This window comes from Pteropus alecto, unplaced genomic scaffold (genome assembly GCF_000325575.1).
Source record: "Pteropus alecto unplaced genomic scaffold, ASM32557v1 scaffold43, whole genome shotgun sequence".
Lineage (NCBI taxonomy): Eukaryota > Metazoa > Chordata > Mammalia > Chiroptera > Pteropodidae > Pteropus > Pteropus alecto.
Genome location: NW_006435764.1, coordinates 1,729,976 through 1,748,642, shown reverse-complemented (window position 1 = coordinate 1,748,642; position 18,667 = coordinate 1,729,976). Strand labels below are relative to the sequence as shown.

At 46.5% G+C, this 18,667-nt stretch overlaps 1 protein-coding gene across 1 annotated transcript in view; it reads left to right on the top strand.

Moving 5' to 3' along the window:
- NAP1L4 (nucleosome assembly protein 1 like 4) overlaps nt 1-18,667 on the top strand; it is a 40,654-nt gene that overhangs the window by 395 nt on the left and 21,592 nt on the right. Inside the window, exons 2-7 of the mRNA XM_025046283.1 lie at nt 12,904-12,934; nt 13,808-13,866; nt 15,973-16,072; nt 17,091-17,232; nt 17,477-17,602; nt 18,527-18,598. Coding sequence (XP_024902051.1) covers nt 12,921-12,934; nt 13,808-13,866; nt 15,973-16,072; nt 17,091-17,232; nt 17,477-17,602; nt 18,527-18,598 — 513 coding nt within the window. The 5' untranslated portion in view covers nt 12,904-12,920. The remainder of the gene's footprint in view (nt 1-12,903; nt 12,935-13,807; nt 13,867-15,972; nt 16,073-17,090; nt 17,233-17,476; nt 17,603-18,526; nt 18,599-18,667) is intronic.

Sequence of the window (18,667 nt, the reverse complement as noted above, 5' to 3'; positions counted from 1 at the left end):
CTTTGTTCCCGCGCGGCGTCCCCGGGAAGGTGAAGGCGGCGGCCCGGGCCCCTCCCTGCCTCCCAAACGGGCCGCCGGTGAGCGCGGGACCGCCGAAGGGCCTTTGTTTTCGGCACCGGAGCGCTCCCTAGGGCGAGCGTGACCGCGGGCCGCGGCGGCTCGGTTCCCGGGGCCCGTCGGCTGGAGGTGGTGTTCGTCTGGCGGGAAGCCGTAGCCGTGTGGCGAGAACGAGGCGGACGACGTGTGCCCCGCCGCCGCCCAACGAACACACCGGCCACTTGGCGGGTGGCGGACCCGCTCCGCTCCTGGACGCGGTCCTGCAGGGGGGAGAAGCAAAACCTTCCCGGGAGGGAGAAGAGTTGAGTCGCCCGTTCGCGTTACGGACGGCAGAGCCCAGAGACGGCGACGAACGCTTGGCAGACTGCTGAGCCGCGTGTTGCTGCTCCTCCGTGTCTGGACGGCCCGGGCGTGCCAGGGCTGCGCCGTCGGAGCCCGACACCGGCGCTGAACCTAAGGCCGTGTCAGGTTTCCGCGGAGGTGCTCGTGCCGTAACCTGCCACCAGGGCCGGCATGTCCTGCGCGTCTCTAAGGAGTCCCTAGGACGCGTTAGGCGGGCCCTGGCACTCGGCCTGCCGTGTCCCCGCGTGTTCCGTACGAACCAGGCTGTGGGGATTCTGCGGACCAGGCCCACGGGCCAAGTAGTCGTACTCGAAAATCGAGAAGTCGTGTGTGTTTGATTTTAAAGTTAGTGCTTTCCTGCAATAATAACTCTCTAAATGTCTAATGACTGTCACCACACACCACGGACGATTCTAACCTCTTTGCATGTGTTAATTCATTTCGTACTCTAACAAGTTTGTGAGATAGATGCTGTTCTCTCATTTAACTGCTCAGGAAACTTAAGGCCCTAGGAGGTTCAGTGTAAGGGTTTGTCCAATGTGACAGAGGTTGGATTAGAATGCAGGCGGTTTTAACTTTGCCCAGCTTCACTACTTCTTAGAGGGAATGAAAGAGGTTCTAATAACGTAGACTTATGTTTTCGTTGCTGCACGGAGCCTAACCGAAGTCTATTTTGTGAGCATTTGAACAGGTTGATCATTTCCAGCTCAGAATTCCAAGGATCCGCAGAATGCCCCATGCTTCCCATAGTAGAATCTGGAAGTTATTTCATACTGCAATTAGCAACTGCTAGTGGAATAAATCATATGCAAATGTAAAATCTTCGGAGAAAGGAAGTCGCGTAGGGATGTATTCCAGAGAATAAACCAGTGACAAAAGAGGGAGATGCTTTTGAAATTACTGGCAGTGCTTCACTTACTGAGGTAGAATTGGCAGGAAAAAGAAACCCCAGAAAATGAATCGAAGGTAAGACCTTTTTTGGTCAATAAAAATACGACTGCAGAACTTTAATTTTTTAAAGGATTATAGTGACAGAAGGGACTTGCTTTATAGGTAAAACAGGTATAGGAATTGTAACCTTCCCAAGTTTACTTAGGGATGTTTTCACCAGAATTTTAAGGCCTTTTTCTTTTCATGGCGTGATGAGAATAATTATTCTCAAAATAATTGTAATTTTACATAATCATTTTAATGCTGTAGTACCATCCTAAATACCTGTTTTTACACATTCACTTAGTCTTTTTTTTCCTGGTTGACCAGTGTTATCGATTTCAAGTATCTAGTTATCTGTGCCTCTGTGTCACAAAATAACATCTAAACACATTTGTGAGTTCTGTGATATTTTTTGAAACAGGTATAGAACAATGATTGGAGAAATTAAATTATTTGCAATAGCTGATTTTATCATTTTGGGTTTCATAATCTCAGTAAACTGAATTCTGAAGAGGGTACATTTAAGATTGTTGTCCTCTGAAAATGTACAGGCATGGCAGCTTTGTAAGTTAGCTGTTCAGATTACCAGACTCTTCTGTGGTAGTTTGAGTTTACTGATTTTATCTGCATGAGATAGTTCATCATTTTGTAGAGGGTAAGTACTTAGAACTCGGATGTGTTATTTCCGTTAGTTCACCTGCCAGGGTTTTTAGCAGCCTCTTGCCATTGAGAGCATGTGAATTCTCTGCATCTGCAGTTCTCTGAGCAGCCAGGGTTAGGATTGAAATCTTTGTCACTTTCCGTCTTTTTAGCAGTTGACAGTCTTCTAGCAGCAGGAGAAGGTGGCCTTAAATGTGCATGTTTAAATGCTGTAATAGAGCGGAGAATTACTTATTTTTAGTTATTTTTTCTTTTCTTGTTCGTTGTCCAGTTTCCAAATGTTTGAAAATTTTTGATAAGCCTTTGTTGTACTTCCAAAAATTTTAGCAGAGAACCTGAATTTTCTTTAGGAAGAATAGTATCTGTGGGCAGGAGGGTGATTTAAATTCCTAAAGTTCTAGGTGCCATCAGCTTAATGAAACAGGCAAAAAGCAACACAGCTTGGAGCCAGTGCTCCCTCTGATGGCCTGTACTTGAGTAACAAGGCAGCGGAGAGGAGCTTGGGGAGTTTGGCTTGAGGCTGCTATTTGAGTGCTTGCTTTTGTTTTTGTTTTTGTTTTTAAAGGGAAATGTATTTAGGCATCCAAATAAACGGCTGATATTACTTAATTTGGTCGTTCTACCACTGGCTTGATTTTAGAAGTAGAAAGTAGCTGACGTGGAATCTTTGCAGGAAATCACTCGTCTGGCTTTAGCTTACTGTAGCATGCTGTCTCCTAGTTTAGAAAATACTCGCCTCCCTAAACTGCAATGGGAGATTTGCCCACCAGCACACAGTAACTAGGAAACCCTTACTAATGGGTAGTGAAGACTTTGATTTTGTAACATCTGACTGTTAAAAAAAAATTTTAAAGCAGTTTGTGATGACGTATTTCTGTTTTTTTCATTTGATGGCCATTGGTTTTCTACCCTGCACTTTTCAGAGAAAGCAGGGCTGCTTTGCTTTGTTTGTCATTGAATTTTAAGTTAAATGGGTATTTAGTAACAGGAGAGGCAGTGTATTTTTGTAGCAAGAAAACTACAAAAGATCACTTTGTGATCTTTACCTTTTGATCTTGACCACTGCATAGCCTTGAATTTCCTCTTACAAGTGTGCTGTCAGCTGTTGTCACTGAATGTACTTCCATTCTGAGTCTGCAGGACTTTTTAATGTACTTCATTATCCAGAAAAGCCTGTTCAAAAACAGGATGAGGTGATTTCTGTTTAATAGTTTTGTGGTAGAAAGATCAACTTTACACTTTAAATATTTTATGTACGAAGGTTTTAAGGATGCAGTTATATTTTGATTTAAAACATTACTCGTTAACCAACCTATGACAGTAGTGTTCAGTGCTTTGCATGTGTTCATTCGCTCATTTTTTCTTGAGTGTATACTGTGGGCTGGTTCTAGAAGCCAGCATATCGCATGAACAGACGGACAAACGGCCTTTCCCTCGTCCGTTTCCACAGTGGAGACAGTCCGATGGTGGTAGGTGCTTTTGAGAAGAAAAGTAGGGAGATAGAATAGGGATTTGGGGGTTGCAATTTTAAATAGAGTGGAGAGGGAAAAGCCATACTCACACAGTGATGAGATCTTTAAATGCTGGATTAAGAAAAACCTTTAAATGTTTACCTGATTCCATCATAAACTAATGAATTGCAGAGGTGGAAATTGGAGCTATAGCAATAAAGAACCACTGCACCTTGAGTAAAAATAGAGTTTTGGTTAAGGAAAGGAAATCATTTTTTACATTCTTCCTGAAAATTGAAGGCTCGGTCTCTAGCAAGTTTCTGAAAAGACAGTCCAGTTTTATCCGGGACAGTTAGGCTCTGTAAGTAAACTTGTCTTCTTGTGTGTACAGGTAATACAGAGGCAGACTGTCACTCCGCCTCAGTGAATGAAGGAGTGGAGCAGAGATTGCTCAGCCACTGTCTCCTGCCAGGTGCTATGCTGGACACGGCGAGTGCTGCATTGAGCAAGTAGACAGGTCCTGCCTACTTGTTCTCCAGTGGGAGGACAACTGTGTATTGTTTATCCATTCTTTTTAAAAATGTGCTAGGAAGTAATTTCAAACACACGTAAAAGTAGGGATCCCCCAAACCTAACCCAGGTGCATCAATGATTTGCCAGTCTTAGTTGATCTGTGAACCTATATTTAATTTTCTGAGCTGTTTTTATTAAATGCCAAAGGAAGGAATATATGTTAGATTATTGATCGTATGATCAAAATTAGTTTAAACGTAATTTCAAGACTGCCTGTATGAGTTCAGAATCGGGAAACTTTTTTTTTTTAATTACTAAGACATTACAAGTATAAGTGAAGGTTACGTTGATTAGCAAGAACATTTACTGTTAGTTTTGAAACACATATAAGCCATTTGGTTGTTTACTTTAGATTTGCTTTCACTTACCTGCTGGTGTATTGAATCCAACATAACTGTTTTCTAATACTAAGGAATATAGTGGTAGGCTGGATCAAGAATCTGCCGACTGGGGCAGCATAAATGAGGTGGGGATTCTTCCAGATTTTGTGGGTGGGGACGTTGGGATGTTCTGTGGAGGTATCCTGATTCCTTCTTACAATAGATGGTTCCTTTGTTCCTTCTGATGTGGTCCTAAGCCAAAACATGTGCCGTACTCCTGGAGGATTTGGACCTGTACCCCAGGGCTTATCAGACTCCATCTTAGTTCGATAGGATGGGCTCTCTGTCCTTCAGACTTTTATGTGAATCAAGTGATTGTATTGTGTATTTAACTACCACCCTAATGTGATAAGAATTATAGACTATAACGAAATTCTAAAGTCTTACAGAAACATTGATTATGTTTAAGTTCGCTTCAGCCCTTCAGTTATCTACTGGGAAGACATTGAGGTCCTTTGACTTGTTTAGACAGATGATAAATATACAAGCATTTTGGTTATGTGAGGGGCAGCTCTACTCCCCAGCTTATACCACCTTCTCCTCTCTCAAGAGTGGCCCAATTTGAAACAGTATGATTAGCTATAGACTAAATGTTTTCAGTTTAAAATCAGGAATTTAAAGTCGAGTTAGGTAATTTGCCACAAAAGTTTTCTTAAATTTTCCCATGAGAACGGTTTTATTGTTTGGTATAAAAATAAGTTAATCCATAATCAGGACTGGGAGATATCTTATATAAATGAAAACAAAACATTCATTTGTGTAATCATAGAAACTTGCATGTCAATTAATGTTGAGAATTGTGGGATCAAAGTTTTTGACCTTGGGAGGGAACCAGCACTATGGCATTCTTCTGCATGGCGTCCCTCTCATATTTTAACCCGCTGCCTTTGAGAAGCAGGAGAGCCTTCTGACGAGGTTTGGGGATGCGCTTTCACGAGGTCGGCGTTGAAGGCAGCGCGCCAGCATTCAGGGCACACGGGGAGCCACTCTCACACCCGCAAATTTGGAAGTTCCTTATAGCTTTCTAGTTTAACTGAAGTAGGGATTGCTGAACAAAAGCAAATAGTTTGTTTTGATGAAGCTCGACTAAATGAACTCTGGCTTGTTTGTAATATGTCCTCACTCTGTTTTTCCTTAGATGTAGGAAGCGTTGTTTAAAACAACTCAATTTGTTAGTTTCATAGCAAGCAATAGATACATCGATCAGTAAGCAAATTGCAGTTAGGAAAGTGGAAAAAGACCTAGATTAGGTTATGTGCTTGATGCTTTACACGTGTAAGTCTGTCTTTGCAACACGTCTCCGGGAAGTGCTTTCCTAGTTAAGGGATGTTGAAACTGAGAGTACATAGCTAGGAAATGATAGGGATAGGATTCAAACCCAAATCAAAACATTATTTATTGCGTGTCTCCTTTGTCCTACACTTTGAGTTCTGCGTTTGTTATTGTATTCCCATTGCTTTAAACTCATTATTTCATTTGTTTTTCTCTTTGTATACTGGATTGAGCTTTTTTCTTTTCTTTTTCTTTTTTTTTTTTTTAGAGAACTTTATGTCAAGTTTAACATAACTGCTTTGCCAGTTATGTCACCAAAAATAGAATTAAATAGTATATGGCTTCACGCGGATGGAAATTAAGTGGATCATTGTATCAGTGGGATTTATTAAGTTGGAATGGTGTCATTGCATGGGAAGGCAAACTTCTTTGGCCTGTGTCTTGCAATAGGCTCGATAGGCTCTTTATTCATTCAGCAGATATTTATTGTGCCAGTCACTGTTTCAGGCCTTGGGACAACATAATGAACAGGATAGAAGGAGTATTTTCACAGCATTTCTAAACAGTGGCTCTCTTAGAAATGCTGCTGGACCGTAGGCTCCTTACCCTGACTGAGCTATTGATTGCCATCTGTTCCAGCAGCAGCAACAAAAATCCTTAATTGAGCAGGTGGTGGTGGTCAGGAAAGGTCAGAAGCATCTAGATTTGAAACGTGAGAGGATTGTAATCTAAAATGGAACGAAGGATATAAGATGGAAAATCTCATGCGTGCCCTCAGAAAATTGAAACTTAAAGACTGTGAGACTGATGTCTTAGAAATGCTTGATTTACAAGAGATTGAAACTTATCCTCTGACTAATGAGTGTTTGCCAGAATCTACCCCCATCCATGAGCCAGTGAACTTACCGCATGGACCCTGATTGTATTGGCCTTGTTGGTACTCTGTCCATGAGGGCGACCTGTCCTTGACCTTTAGCAGACGCACCGGTGCTGTAGTTTGTGTGTCCTGAAATACAGTTCTTGTGCTGCTCCTGAATAAACTCGAGTTCTGGGCACTTAGGCCCCCCTCAGTTACCTCCTCTTTTTTAGGTTGACATTACATGGTGTCAGAAGTGGGATCCGAAGGCACCCACCACCAAGGAACGACGACCCCGGGGATTGAGTGAGGTGCCCCTCGGATCTCGAGCCCTCCAACTTCATTCCAGATCTAGAAAGGGACAGTTTGTCCTTCTGGTGAGTACAGGTGACCCCTGAATAACACAGGTTTGAACGGCACCATTCACACCTGGGCTGTTCAAGGGCCAGCTGTCTGTTCTATCCACAGTTGAGACTGTGTATATGGAGGGCCGACTTAAGTTATGTGTGGGTTTTCAATTGTGCGGCTAGTCAGCATCCTCAAATCCTGTGTTGTTTAAGGGTCAGCTGTACTCTTCTGAATTCGGTAATGAGATCCCAGTCATCTAAATGTTCTGAGAGTGGCCCCACTTCAGAAACCCCAGCCAATTATATGTTCATAAATTGCAGTCTTTCCTCATGCACATTTGTACTAAATGGACCAGTCTTACGAAGCATAACATAGAACTTCAGCGGCCATTATGGAGAACCTTGGATCTCCTCAAGATTAAACAATTCAAATGGGATAGGTGTTTTCATTCATTTCTGGAAGCTTCTAAGCAGGTTCAGGATTCTGAAATTGTTTCCTTACAAAGTTCTGTTTCCAAATTGACTAAAGCAGACAACTAAAGATGGATTTAAAAAACCCCAGCAGAGGGCTCTTGGTGCAAGCTGAGATCTCTCCTACTCCACCTCCTCTCTGCCACTGCCTACTCCTCCCTCCATCTGAACTTCCTTTTCTGCCTTTTACTGAAACCACCAACCAAGCTCCTTAAGACTGTCTCTTTCAAAATTAGACCTTGTGAGGATCCTGCCAAACCACCCCAGATTTCCTACACACATGGACAAAAGCCAAGCTTAGGGCTGTACGGAAGGACTTTCCCAAGGTAACTGGAGATCCCATAGATTTGCTGAGAAATTAAATAGTAACCCTGACTTACTGGCCTGGTCTCTCCGATCTCTCATCAGTTAATCCACATGCTTGGAGAAGATTAAACCCAGCACTGGATTAGAACTGCCAGTTGGGAAAACTCCCAACAACCTCTAGGGTTTAAACTAAAGCAGTCACCGGCCCTTTCATACGGTCAAGCTCACGACATAGCCAAAAGGCTCCATGTGGCTGCCCTAGAGCCTTCCCCAAGCCCGGGGGCTAGGATGAGATTCGGCACCCAAAGCCTGCTGCGTCTCTCCATGACATCGCAGCAGACTCCAGGTCGTCGTTAAGGAAATTCCAAGTTTCTGTAGATGTGGAATCCGCCCAGGTGGCTTTTAATTTATAAATGGCTTAAACAAAGACTTATATCTTGTTAAGTCAAAAGAACTTCTATACCATAAGAGACCGTGTCCACCCTGGCCGATGAGTCGGCTAGCATCCTGGAAGATGACACCGAAAGAAAGACAACCAAGATTTTGACGCCCCAACTCCAACAGATGGAGATGCCAAAAGCAAATCCACCTTGCAGGACCACGTTATTACTGCAGAAATTCTGGAAGCCAAAAGAAGGCACCTCGCCGATACCTTTGCAAGAAATGCCGCTCTTAGGAGATCCATGGACCAGAACTCTGTCATGGTCCAAAAGGCTACTCCCCTGGTGAGGACCCGAGAGAACTAACCAGGGACGAGCAGCAGCTGGCCCCAGGAAGAACACAGAATCGGAAATCTAAAGGCTCTTGCTTGGAACCACAAAGAAAAGGGCTCTGGCTTGGACCCAGTAATAAGCCAGTCCTTCCATTCAATCTAAAACTTCCTTTATTGACCACCGACACGAATTAAACCATTGGCCCACTGAGAAAATGGCAGCATTTATGCATCAGTATCAGTGGAAAACATTAGCAAGGCTACTAAAAGTGCTTCTCTTGCTTGCTCCAGACTGTCTGAAATTCAACCCAGGGAAGCCTATTTGTACCACCCTGGGACATTTTAATTTACCCAGTGGACCATTCAGGGTCTGGCATACAGATTTCGTGTAATTGCCCTGCCTCGTGAATGTAAATGTGTTCTAATGATGCTGTTTCTGTTTTTACATTGGACTGAAGCATTTCCGTATGGAAAGATGACCACCTCTTTTGTAGCTAACGTCCTTTTAGGAAAGATTCCCACATAGTGGGGCCACCCAGGAGCTCCATAGCGACCAGGAGGCCCACTTCACCGGCCAAGTACTTGGATAGGTCTGTGCCTTGTGGCCATTCCCACTGCTTGCCATCCTGTCTTCAGGACTGGTCCAGAATTCAAGTGGAATTACAAAGATCGAGTGGCCGAATTAGTTGAAACTCCAAATATTTTGGTCAAAAGTACTGCCGCTGGCTCTGCACCATGTTAGCTGTGTTCCATTCGTGCCTCGTCAGCACTCGCCTTTGAAATCACCGTGCGTTTCGCCCTGGCTTTGTTTGACCTGCAGCTGATAAAGGGCATCTGCTTGTTCCAGTTTTGCAGTAATCTAATTAGATCCACTGAGAACAGCCACATTGTTGTGGCACAGCCTTTGCACAGCATGTCCCTGAGAGGTGACATCACATCTCACTGCAGCCTGGAGACCCTTGTCTGCCGGACACCTCTTTGGAAGTGTCCCTGACTAACCCCTGTGCCATCAAGCTCCAGGAGACACATTCCTGGATTCATGCGTGCCGTGTAAAAAAGACCCCGAAACCTGAGTGGACGTGGTCCCCATCTGGTGACTTAGAGCTAAAAATCTCCAAGGACTAAAGCAGAGGATGTCGGTAGTAGACGGCTTTCCCAAGATGCCCATCTGAGGCCCGCATAACCTCCCCCTTTGCCCGATTCCGTGTTGCTTGACCAGGTCATGCTGCTTACAAGTGGAGCTGTCCTTTCTCTGGCTCCTCGTTGCCTTCAGTTCTGGCTGTGATGTACCCCTTGGTTCCCACCTGACAAACCTTTTCTGATTCTGCCAACCTTACTTATTGTTGGATTTGCTCCAGAGTTAATAGCATTTGTAATGAACATGAGCTAGGGACCTGACCACTGTCCTCAGAAGGGTGGTACCAGACAAACCTTGTGCACCCAGCTTCAGTGGTTCTCTTGCCAGCTTAAAAGGGTTGGGATGGATGCTGTTTGGGGTGGACACTCACAAATACCCCCTCGTAGATAGAAAGTCATTGGGGTATGCCCCCACCCGAGTCTTGTCCCTTGGTTTGGAGCAGCAGAACCTGAACCAGCAGTTCAGAATCTCCCTAGGCCGTGGCTCCTGCCTTCATTGCTTTTGTTACAGCTTTGAGATATCAGCAGGCGCGGCCAGCCAGCCCAGCAGGAGTGCTCCTGGACACACTGAGCCCCGAACCTCCTCGCCGCCTAGACGGAGGGACTTACTCCCTGCTTGGGGGCCAGGATGCTGTTGTTACGTTAACAAATTGGGGGACATAACACGAGAACCAAAAGTGGTGAAAAATACTATCAGACTTACCGGAACTAGGCCAAGCCCCAGGGACCTGGAACACTTCCGACCTTTTTAAGTATAGGCAGCTGGAGCTGGTTGAAAAGTGTCCATAGCTATTTTGGTCATCCGTCCCTGGGTGTCATCCTCCCCGTTAAATTTCTCCTGTCTTGGACCCGCAGGCCAGTGCCTTCCTCCCAGACGCATGTACAAAATGCACTTCTTTTTCTTTCCAAGGTGTTTTCCTGGAGCTCCACTGACCATGGAAATAGAAGTGACCATAGCGGAGGGACGCAGCTGAGAGGCCTCATTTCTCGATCCTTTGTCCTGATGAGGCCTCCGAGCAAGCTCCCCGTTACAGCAGGGCTGATCAGCGATGCTTTCTGCAAGAGACCTTGATTAGAGGGAGCACGTGAGAGGGTTTAGTCTAAAACGGGACAAGGATGTGAGATGGAGCATCTCACGCGTGTGCCCTCAAAGTTGAAACTCAGAGACTGTGAGATTGGTGTCTTGGAAATGCTTGGTTTAGAGGAGATTGAAACTTATCCTCTGACTAATGAATGTCCACCAAGGGTCTCCCCCATCCACCAGTGAGCTTGCTGCTTGACCCCTAATTGGATTGACCCCTTTGGCACTCTCCCCACAAGGCCGATCTGTCCTTAACCTCAGTGGATGCCCCAGTTGCTGCAGTTTGCGGGTCTCGTAATGCACTCCTGCTGCTCCCAAATAAACTAGAGTTCTGGGCACTCAGGCCCCCTCAGTTTACCACCTTTCTTATAGGTTGACAGAAACCCAAGTCCGCATCTTACTAGCCACGTGGCCTTGGCTTAGGCCTATCGCCTTTTCCAGCCTCAGTGTCCCGTCCTAATACCCTGTTGATGCTCCCTCCCTGGTAGTGTTGGCATGGGCATAAAATGTAATCAAGTGCCTGTCACATAGGTGCCTTGCCAGTTAGGTACTGGGATTAGGTGTGTGGCTTTGTTGTTACTGATGGATGAAATCTGGAGTCTGTCCTTTAAGCCGGCAGTGACAGCTGCCTCAGGAGAGAGCAGGTTCCTCCCAGCAGTTGGGGTGTGTATGGTCTGGTCTGGGGAGGTACTGCTGGATGCATTGGTTAGACAGTGGGCTTTAATTACATAGCCATGTCGTAGTTGGGGTTCGTGGGTGACCAGCATGACAGTAGGCAGCCTACTATCACAGTTCTCCTGTCCTAAGCAAAGGATAACTTGGGGGTGGGAAGGCATATAAACGGACAGCCATGTGAATTAACGTCCGTATAAACATGGATGTTATCAAAGACACAGGAGGGGAACCCTCAGTGTCGAACCAGTGGTAAATGGTAAGTATATTAGGTCTAAGAATGTTGTCATCAGATGTTATTTTGAAGACCTTCCTGTCTCACGTGTTGCATTTATGACGTGGCAAAGCAGAATATAAGCTTGAGTACTATGATTGCAGTTGTATGCATGTTGCAAACTACACGGGAGCGTGAGCTGGGAACGAGATGAGGCAGACAGAACTAGAAAGTGTAGGAACTCAGATTTTTGTGTGGTGTGACTTTGGACTCAGCAGAAGGTGATGGGGATCCTTGAAGGGTTTTCAAACCCTTCACCGACTTGGCTGACTGTGCGTTCCGAACTGGCAGGGTGGTGTGGGTATGGCCAGCCATTGTAGGATGCATTGCATTTTTTTCCCTTATGGTTCTCATCTGCTTCCTGAAATCATTTAGCTCTTTGAGAAAGACAGTGTAACATTTACATAGTATTTTAAATTTTAACTTAATAAATAACAAATAACTTAAGAAAAATGCTATTGAGTCAAGTGCAAGACGGTCGCAGATCAGTTCCAGTTGGAGCTGTTTTTCTTAAATACGGAGTTTTTTTTGTTTTACTCTAAAGCATTGTGATTGAGGGGTTTGGACTTGGCTCAGATACCTCCAAGGGAAACATTGACCTGTTGGGACAATCCTTCAGAGAGACTCTGAAGTGTATTTACAGCATCTAAGGTTGAGGAACTTCATCAAACCTCTACACTAGTTTTCTTTTAAGGACTCTTCTACGCGTTTAGATAGGGTTTTGAAATTTCATATGTCAGTTCTTTTTAAGAAGCAAATGCTCTAGAACCCACCATTAATATTTATAGGGATAAGTCACCTGATCTAGAGATGAACTTTTTTTAATCTGTGTCTTGTAAAAGTGGGATCATATGGAGCGTATTACATGTTTTTACATATGCACCACATCTTCAGTGTAGTAGTTAGAGAACATACAGAATAAATAATAGAATTTTAAAATCATCCTCTGAGTTAGAGTTTGAAAGACAGTATAAACACCAGTAAATACTTTGGATTGCTCTAAAATTAATTAGTCTAGCATAAATATATATTCCTGTTGCTAAAACTTATTACAGAGATAAGGCAAATTAGAATCGATCTTATTCTGAAGTCTGATCGTTTTAGTAGCAACAAAAGAAATATTTATGAGTAAAATGTGCACACATTGAAATGTACAGATCCTAACTGTAATAGGTGAGTTTCGACAGGTATGTACGTCCAGGTAACCAATACCCCATTCAAGATCCAGGACGTTCCCATCACCCAGGAAGTCCCCTCTTCCCCTTCTTAGGAGAGCCTCATTCCTGTAGACAACACTGGGAAAAAGAGTACATGTGATGCATTTTTTTGTTTGTGAATGTTAGTAATGTTAATTGTTACAACTCTTCTTTAATTTGTAGGAGATAAAAACATTCAGATGGCAGATAACAGGTAAGCTAAAATGGACTTCGTTGGAGTTTAAATTTTAGTTGATGAGCAAGTGCCAAGCCATATTTTAGTCAACATCAGTAGAAGCTCCAGCTGATGGCTTTTTTTCTTTTTTCTTTTTTTTTTTTTTGGTCCTGTGTATTTGAGCCCATGAAGAAATTGCTTCTGATGTGAAATGTGTCTCAAAATATTGATACTTAAAACCTTTTGTGGGAAGTGATCATTTTGTTCTTCTGGCTTTTTACACGCTCTGGTAAAGTCACATGATTGACTTAACACCGTCCTAACAGCCTGCAGCCTCCTATGTGTGGTCAAGTGAAAGATCTTGTTTTGTGGATTATTCCAAATGTCACATTTGGTTGTGTATAGTGTTTTATGTGGTTTATTTTGGGTGAGGGAGGTGTGTCCAGGCATTCTGAAAAAAATGTTAGACCTATTTTTGTCAAGTGTAGTTGTTTTTAGAGATGTTGTCTAGCTAGCTTAGAGTCACCGTGGGCACTGTGCCGTCACAACTTGGGAAGGTGGCTTTTCTTTGATCTCTTTAGCAATGGCATGCTTTTTGGTTGAGTAGTGGGTTTGGCGTGAGAGCAGGGAGAGCAGATTTTTTGAGGAAAGAATTTGTAGAAATGAAAATTAAGCAGCTTTGGCCAGAGTTGGAAATTAAGAGCTATGTGGGGTGGCGTGTAGGGTAGGAGGTGTTAAGTAGTAGAGTTTTTTAAATAAAGTGTCTCATATGTAACACGTGTGTCCATAGTACTCTACCGACCAAATCCAAAGTCACTGTTGAGATACCTCTTAATACCATAAATAAGAATGCCTTTGTGGTATTTCTCTTCAGCACTTTGTTTACAATAATACTTTTTAAACATGTTCTAGTTTTTCAGATGGGGTTCCTTCGGATTCCTTGGAAGCTGCTAAAAATGCCAGTACTTCAGGTCAGTTCGGTGCGCGTGGGAGGTAACTGGGGCGTTTGCGTGCAGAGTGTGGGTCTCCTGCTCTCGAACCTTTTATAATACAAGCAGAGGATTACTCACAGATTTTAGGGAAAGTGAGAGTAATTAAAAAGGAAAGTTAGTGCTTCGTTCTATAAGTTTCCATTATAGGAAGTTCAGACTGCAGAAGCGACGGGGACAGCACAGGGCGCGCCTCAGTCTCAGCGTCCGAGTCGATGAGCAGCCCCCGCTTCTCTTCCCAGCTCTGAAGCAGAGCCCGGATGTCATATTTTGTCCATAAATTCATAGCTGCATTTTTTCCCTCCCTTTTGAAATCTATACTTTCAGAGTGTGGGTCCCCCGAACTCTGTGAAAGCAAGTTGAGGATATGCTGGCAAAAAGCCCCTAAAACAGTTTAGTATAAATTTCCTAAAACCCAGGATGAATTCTCACCACCACGAGCTATTACCACGCCCCATACGTTGCCGTTGCTGGGGCAGCGTCGGCTGACGTGCAGTCGTGCTCACCCCGCACCCAGGTCTAGGACTAGCCCGCGGTCCGGCATTGCATGCGGTTCTGTCCTCTGTTGTCGTAGAGTCATCGCCCACCTTCTCACCCTTGGTGCAGTGACATGCCTGCAGGCTCTGCCCAGCTGTCCAGTGCACACCCACGCTCCGCATTGTCTGCTGGTTTCCTCCTCCGATTCAGGGCAGACATTTTGGCAAGACGGCCACATAGGTGACCGGGTGTAGTGGGAAATGACTAGACCCGTGACAGGGTACTGAGATCTGTGACTTGGTTGAGACTGTCTGCCAGACCTCGCCACATAAGGGTCCTGTTAGGACGTGACCTGCCTGGTCCCCTGAGGATATCGTGTTCTCCACGAGACGTTCACATGGTGCTTTCCACGCCTGTCGATGGTCCTCGCCGAGCCCACAGTGAGCGGTGGCTGCAGAGATGTTTTCTCCTTCTGCCGGCCCCGCACACGGCCTGTCAGAGCAGACGGCGTCCTCTTCCCCTCTCAGCGTCACTGGGGACACCCGGCCTAGTCGTTCGTTCCTCGTTTTATTCATTACCGTCACTCTTTTTGGTGTGCAGGTTGTCCCATTTGACCCGTGGAGGGCCCTTCACAGAAACTGCCCTCTGCGTCCTTCTGCTCCGTCCCTGTCAGTTGCGAGCGCTCTCTTTGAGTAGCTTTGTGGCACAGCGGTGTTCCATTTTCCCTTGAACTTCCCTTGCCCCGGACCTGGACTCGATCATTCATCCCGGGACCCCGTTTTGTTTTGTTTCGTTTTGGTGGTGAAAGAGATTTAAAAACCAAAATGCAGATGCCCCGTGTCATTGTTTCTAGGCCGCAATGTGCGTCTGTGTGTACACGTAGTGTGTGGTTTCACACACACACAGTTACGTACATTAAACACAGTGTTTCATGTTAGTGGCTGTTTGCAGTTAAAATCTTATTCTTGCTGGCCGCTGTCACTTGTTACAAAAGGGCGGGCAGGGCTCCCAGGCAGGACCCACCTGTTGAGTCCGGCCAGGGCGCTAAGCTTAGGTTTCTGTGCAGGTGCGAGGGGAGCGGGCCGCTCTGCGTTTACAGTGGAGGGGAGGGGGGCCCCGCTTCCCTCCTGGGAAACAGTACAGATGAGTGTGAGCTGCGAAGGCAGCATGGCGGAGGCAAGTGACTCGGGTGGGGGTGTGGTCAGGGCACACTCTCTGGGGTAGGCAGGTTTGGGCAGGGGGACACGGTAGGTGATGGTGAAGCCAAGGAACGCGTGGAAGTCTGGCCTTGCCGCTCGGAACCGCTGAGGGTCAGCGAGCCATGGCGTGAGTGGGCGCTGACTTCCCATGAGGAACCGTCAGGTTACCCCTGTCCTCCCTGCCATGACACTTGGGGAGGGAAGGCGAGGTGACAGGAGATAAAGTCCTTGAACTTAGGAAATGGTGACGTCCTCAGTTGGGGGATTTGGAGCTTTAGCAGCTAAGGTGAGAGCCGGAGTCTCTAGGCGTGCCCTTCTGGAGACTTTGACCACGCTCTCGGGTGATAAACTGAGAGGCTCAGTCGCCTTTCAAATAAATATTTTCAAAACATATTTTTTGGTCTCTTAACAGAGAAGCTCACGGATCAGGTGATGCAGAATCCCCAGGTTTTGGCGGCGCTGCAGGAGCGGCTCGACAGTGTTGCCCACACCCCTTCCAGCTACATCGAGACGTGAGTATGCTGCGCGCGAGGCTCACGCTGCCACAGGGAACTGAGCAGGAGACCGGGTTTCTGGCCCCTTAACATAGGAGTAGGTGCGTTTTCCGCTCTGCGGACAGCCTGCTGAGAGCCAGTACCGGGGCTGCAGACGGGAGAGCTCGGGCTCCGAGTCCGGTAGCGGGACACAGGTTGGCAGAGAGGACGCAGTGTGCCGAGTGCCCAGTGGCGGTGTGTGCTGCTGTCCAGGGCCTCGCCGATCACCCTGTGGGTCGGGGGGAAGGACGTGCCAGGCGGAGGGGCAGAATGCCTTCTCTTCCTGGTGGCTCCTAGTCACCTAAGAGAGCAACCTGTCCCTGGCTGACGTGCGTGAACCCGCGACACCAAAACCCTTGCTTTGTCAGAAGAGGTCTGTGTCCTGGTTGCACTGCATGGCGAGAACGACGATGCCCCACTGGGACTGTCCCTCAGGGCCTGGCTGTCTTCCTTCTGGAAGGGACGAGCTGTTCCTGGGCTTCCATCTGTCAGTGCAGGGCTTGGTCTCAGAATCAAGAGTTGTCCACCCTCTATGTGGTTCCCCGACAAAGGGCTTGATGTGTTCTGCGGTTGTTATGATGGGGAGGGGACACTCTGGGTCTGCCCTGCCCATATGGAGAGTTGACCGGCAGGTGACATCGTGGGGCAGGTTTTGTGAGAATTTTGCAGACGGGAGTCAGTGCACGTGGAGGTCCTGGGCGGCAGTGGGGGGGTCGATGGCGAGTACTGGTTTCTAGTTTTCCAGCTTTAGAAACGGTGACAGGCGCCTTCACTGAGAGGAAACGGAGGGCTGGGAATGGGGCCTCGTGGGATTAGAATAAGTTCCACGTCGACAGACTGCACGCCAAGTGCCAGCCGCCCTTTTCTTAATGATGGTTAGCTCTTCTTCGTAGTGAGGATGTTAATTCTCTGTTAGCCTAAATTTATTTTAATAAAATCGAAAAGCATGTCACCTCGATTGAGTAGGCGTGTGGCTGTTTTCTCCGCCGCCTTCTAGCTTACCAAAAGCAGTGAAGAGAAGAATCAACGCGCTGAAACAGCTCCAGGTGAAGTGTGCACACATAGAAGCCAAGTTCTACGAAGAGGTCCACGGCCTAGAGCGGAAGTACGCAGCGCTGTACCAGCCTCTCTTCGACAAGGTGGGGCTCGGCCCTAAGCCCAGTCAGCACGTCTCAAGCCTGTCTGTAGGCGACACATCCAGATCTACCCAGTGAATCGTTGAATGTTATTCTTTAAGCCCTAAAACTTAGAACCTCAGAATAAGTTACAGAAGCTTCCAGTTTTCACGGTCTTTTCATAGACTCTATTTACAAGCTCATTACGTTAAGCCTTGGTTTTCCGAATAACTTAACGTGGCTCTAAGAAGGTCTCGTTCTCACTTAGAGGAGGGAATTCGTCACCGGTGATGTTGAGCCGACAGACGCAGAATCGGAATGGCACAGTGAGAACGAAGAGGAGGATAAATTGGCTGTAAGTTGTTTTGTTGATGAGCGAACCTATGTTCTCTTTTAACTGTTAGAAATAAGAAATGTCTTTCCGTGGGTTTTTTGTTTTGTTTGTCATTGATGTAACTTGACAGAGTAAAGAGCTGCTGCAGTAAAGAGGTGCTAGGTCCCCCTTCGGACGGGCGTTTAGACTTCTCTGACAGACTCCCAAGCATTCGGCGGGCCCGGCATCTGACCTGGTCCTGTCAGTGTGATGAGCCAGACGCAGCCCCGCGCTCAGCTCCCGGCAGCGACTCTGTACGGTAGTGTAGCGAGATGGGGTCGAGTGAGCAGAGACTAAGACATCGCTAACAGTCTCTGTCAAGAGGAAGAAAAGACCCCCCATGGGGAGAGGACCCCTGTCGGCGGTCACTGGAAGAGGTGGGCAGTGGCGGGGAGGGCATATTGGAAGCCCCCGTGCCACGCCGCTCAAGGACCAGCAGAGACGAAGAAGTAGCCTTAGTGCATTGTGCCTCTTCAGAGCGGTAGTTACAGGTCCTTTTAGAGATGTGCCCTGCCCATCACCTATCATAGCCTTTTCCTGGGGACAGGTCTCTTTCCAGTGCCCTGGAACCTCCCAACATGCCACAGGGTTAACTTCGTCAGTCAGATTTCGTGTTTGGGAAACGAGCAGCTTCTGTCCTGTGATACTAACCTTTAGGGATTTTTGAAGTATATCTTAGTGTCGGTATTTGTTTTTGATCTTTGAAAAATACACAGAACCCAGCCTGGTTGGAGCTGTGGCTGTGGATCAGTAGAGTCGAGAGTCAGGTCCTTACTGCTCAAGGAGAAGCTGCCTTTGCTCATTTAAAAAGCCCCTCGTGGTCATTTCTCCTAAGGGTCCCATGTGACGGAGCACTCACACTTTCCCATGGCTTCGTGCAGTGCTGTGTTTAACCTCCCTCCTTGGGGCCCTGATGTCTTCACATTGCCTTTGTCCCACATGTAGAGTTGTCTCCTTAGAGTTGGCACACAGATTGGCAGCCTCTTGTTGCTGAAGACACTGGAGATGCGTCTGGTGGTAGGTAATCGGCCCCAGCTGGACGCCTCATGGAGCCAGCACTGGACAGCCTGTCGTCGTCAGGTGGCT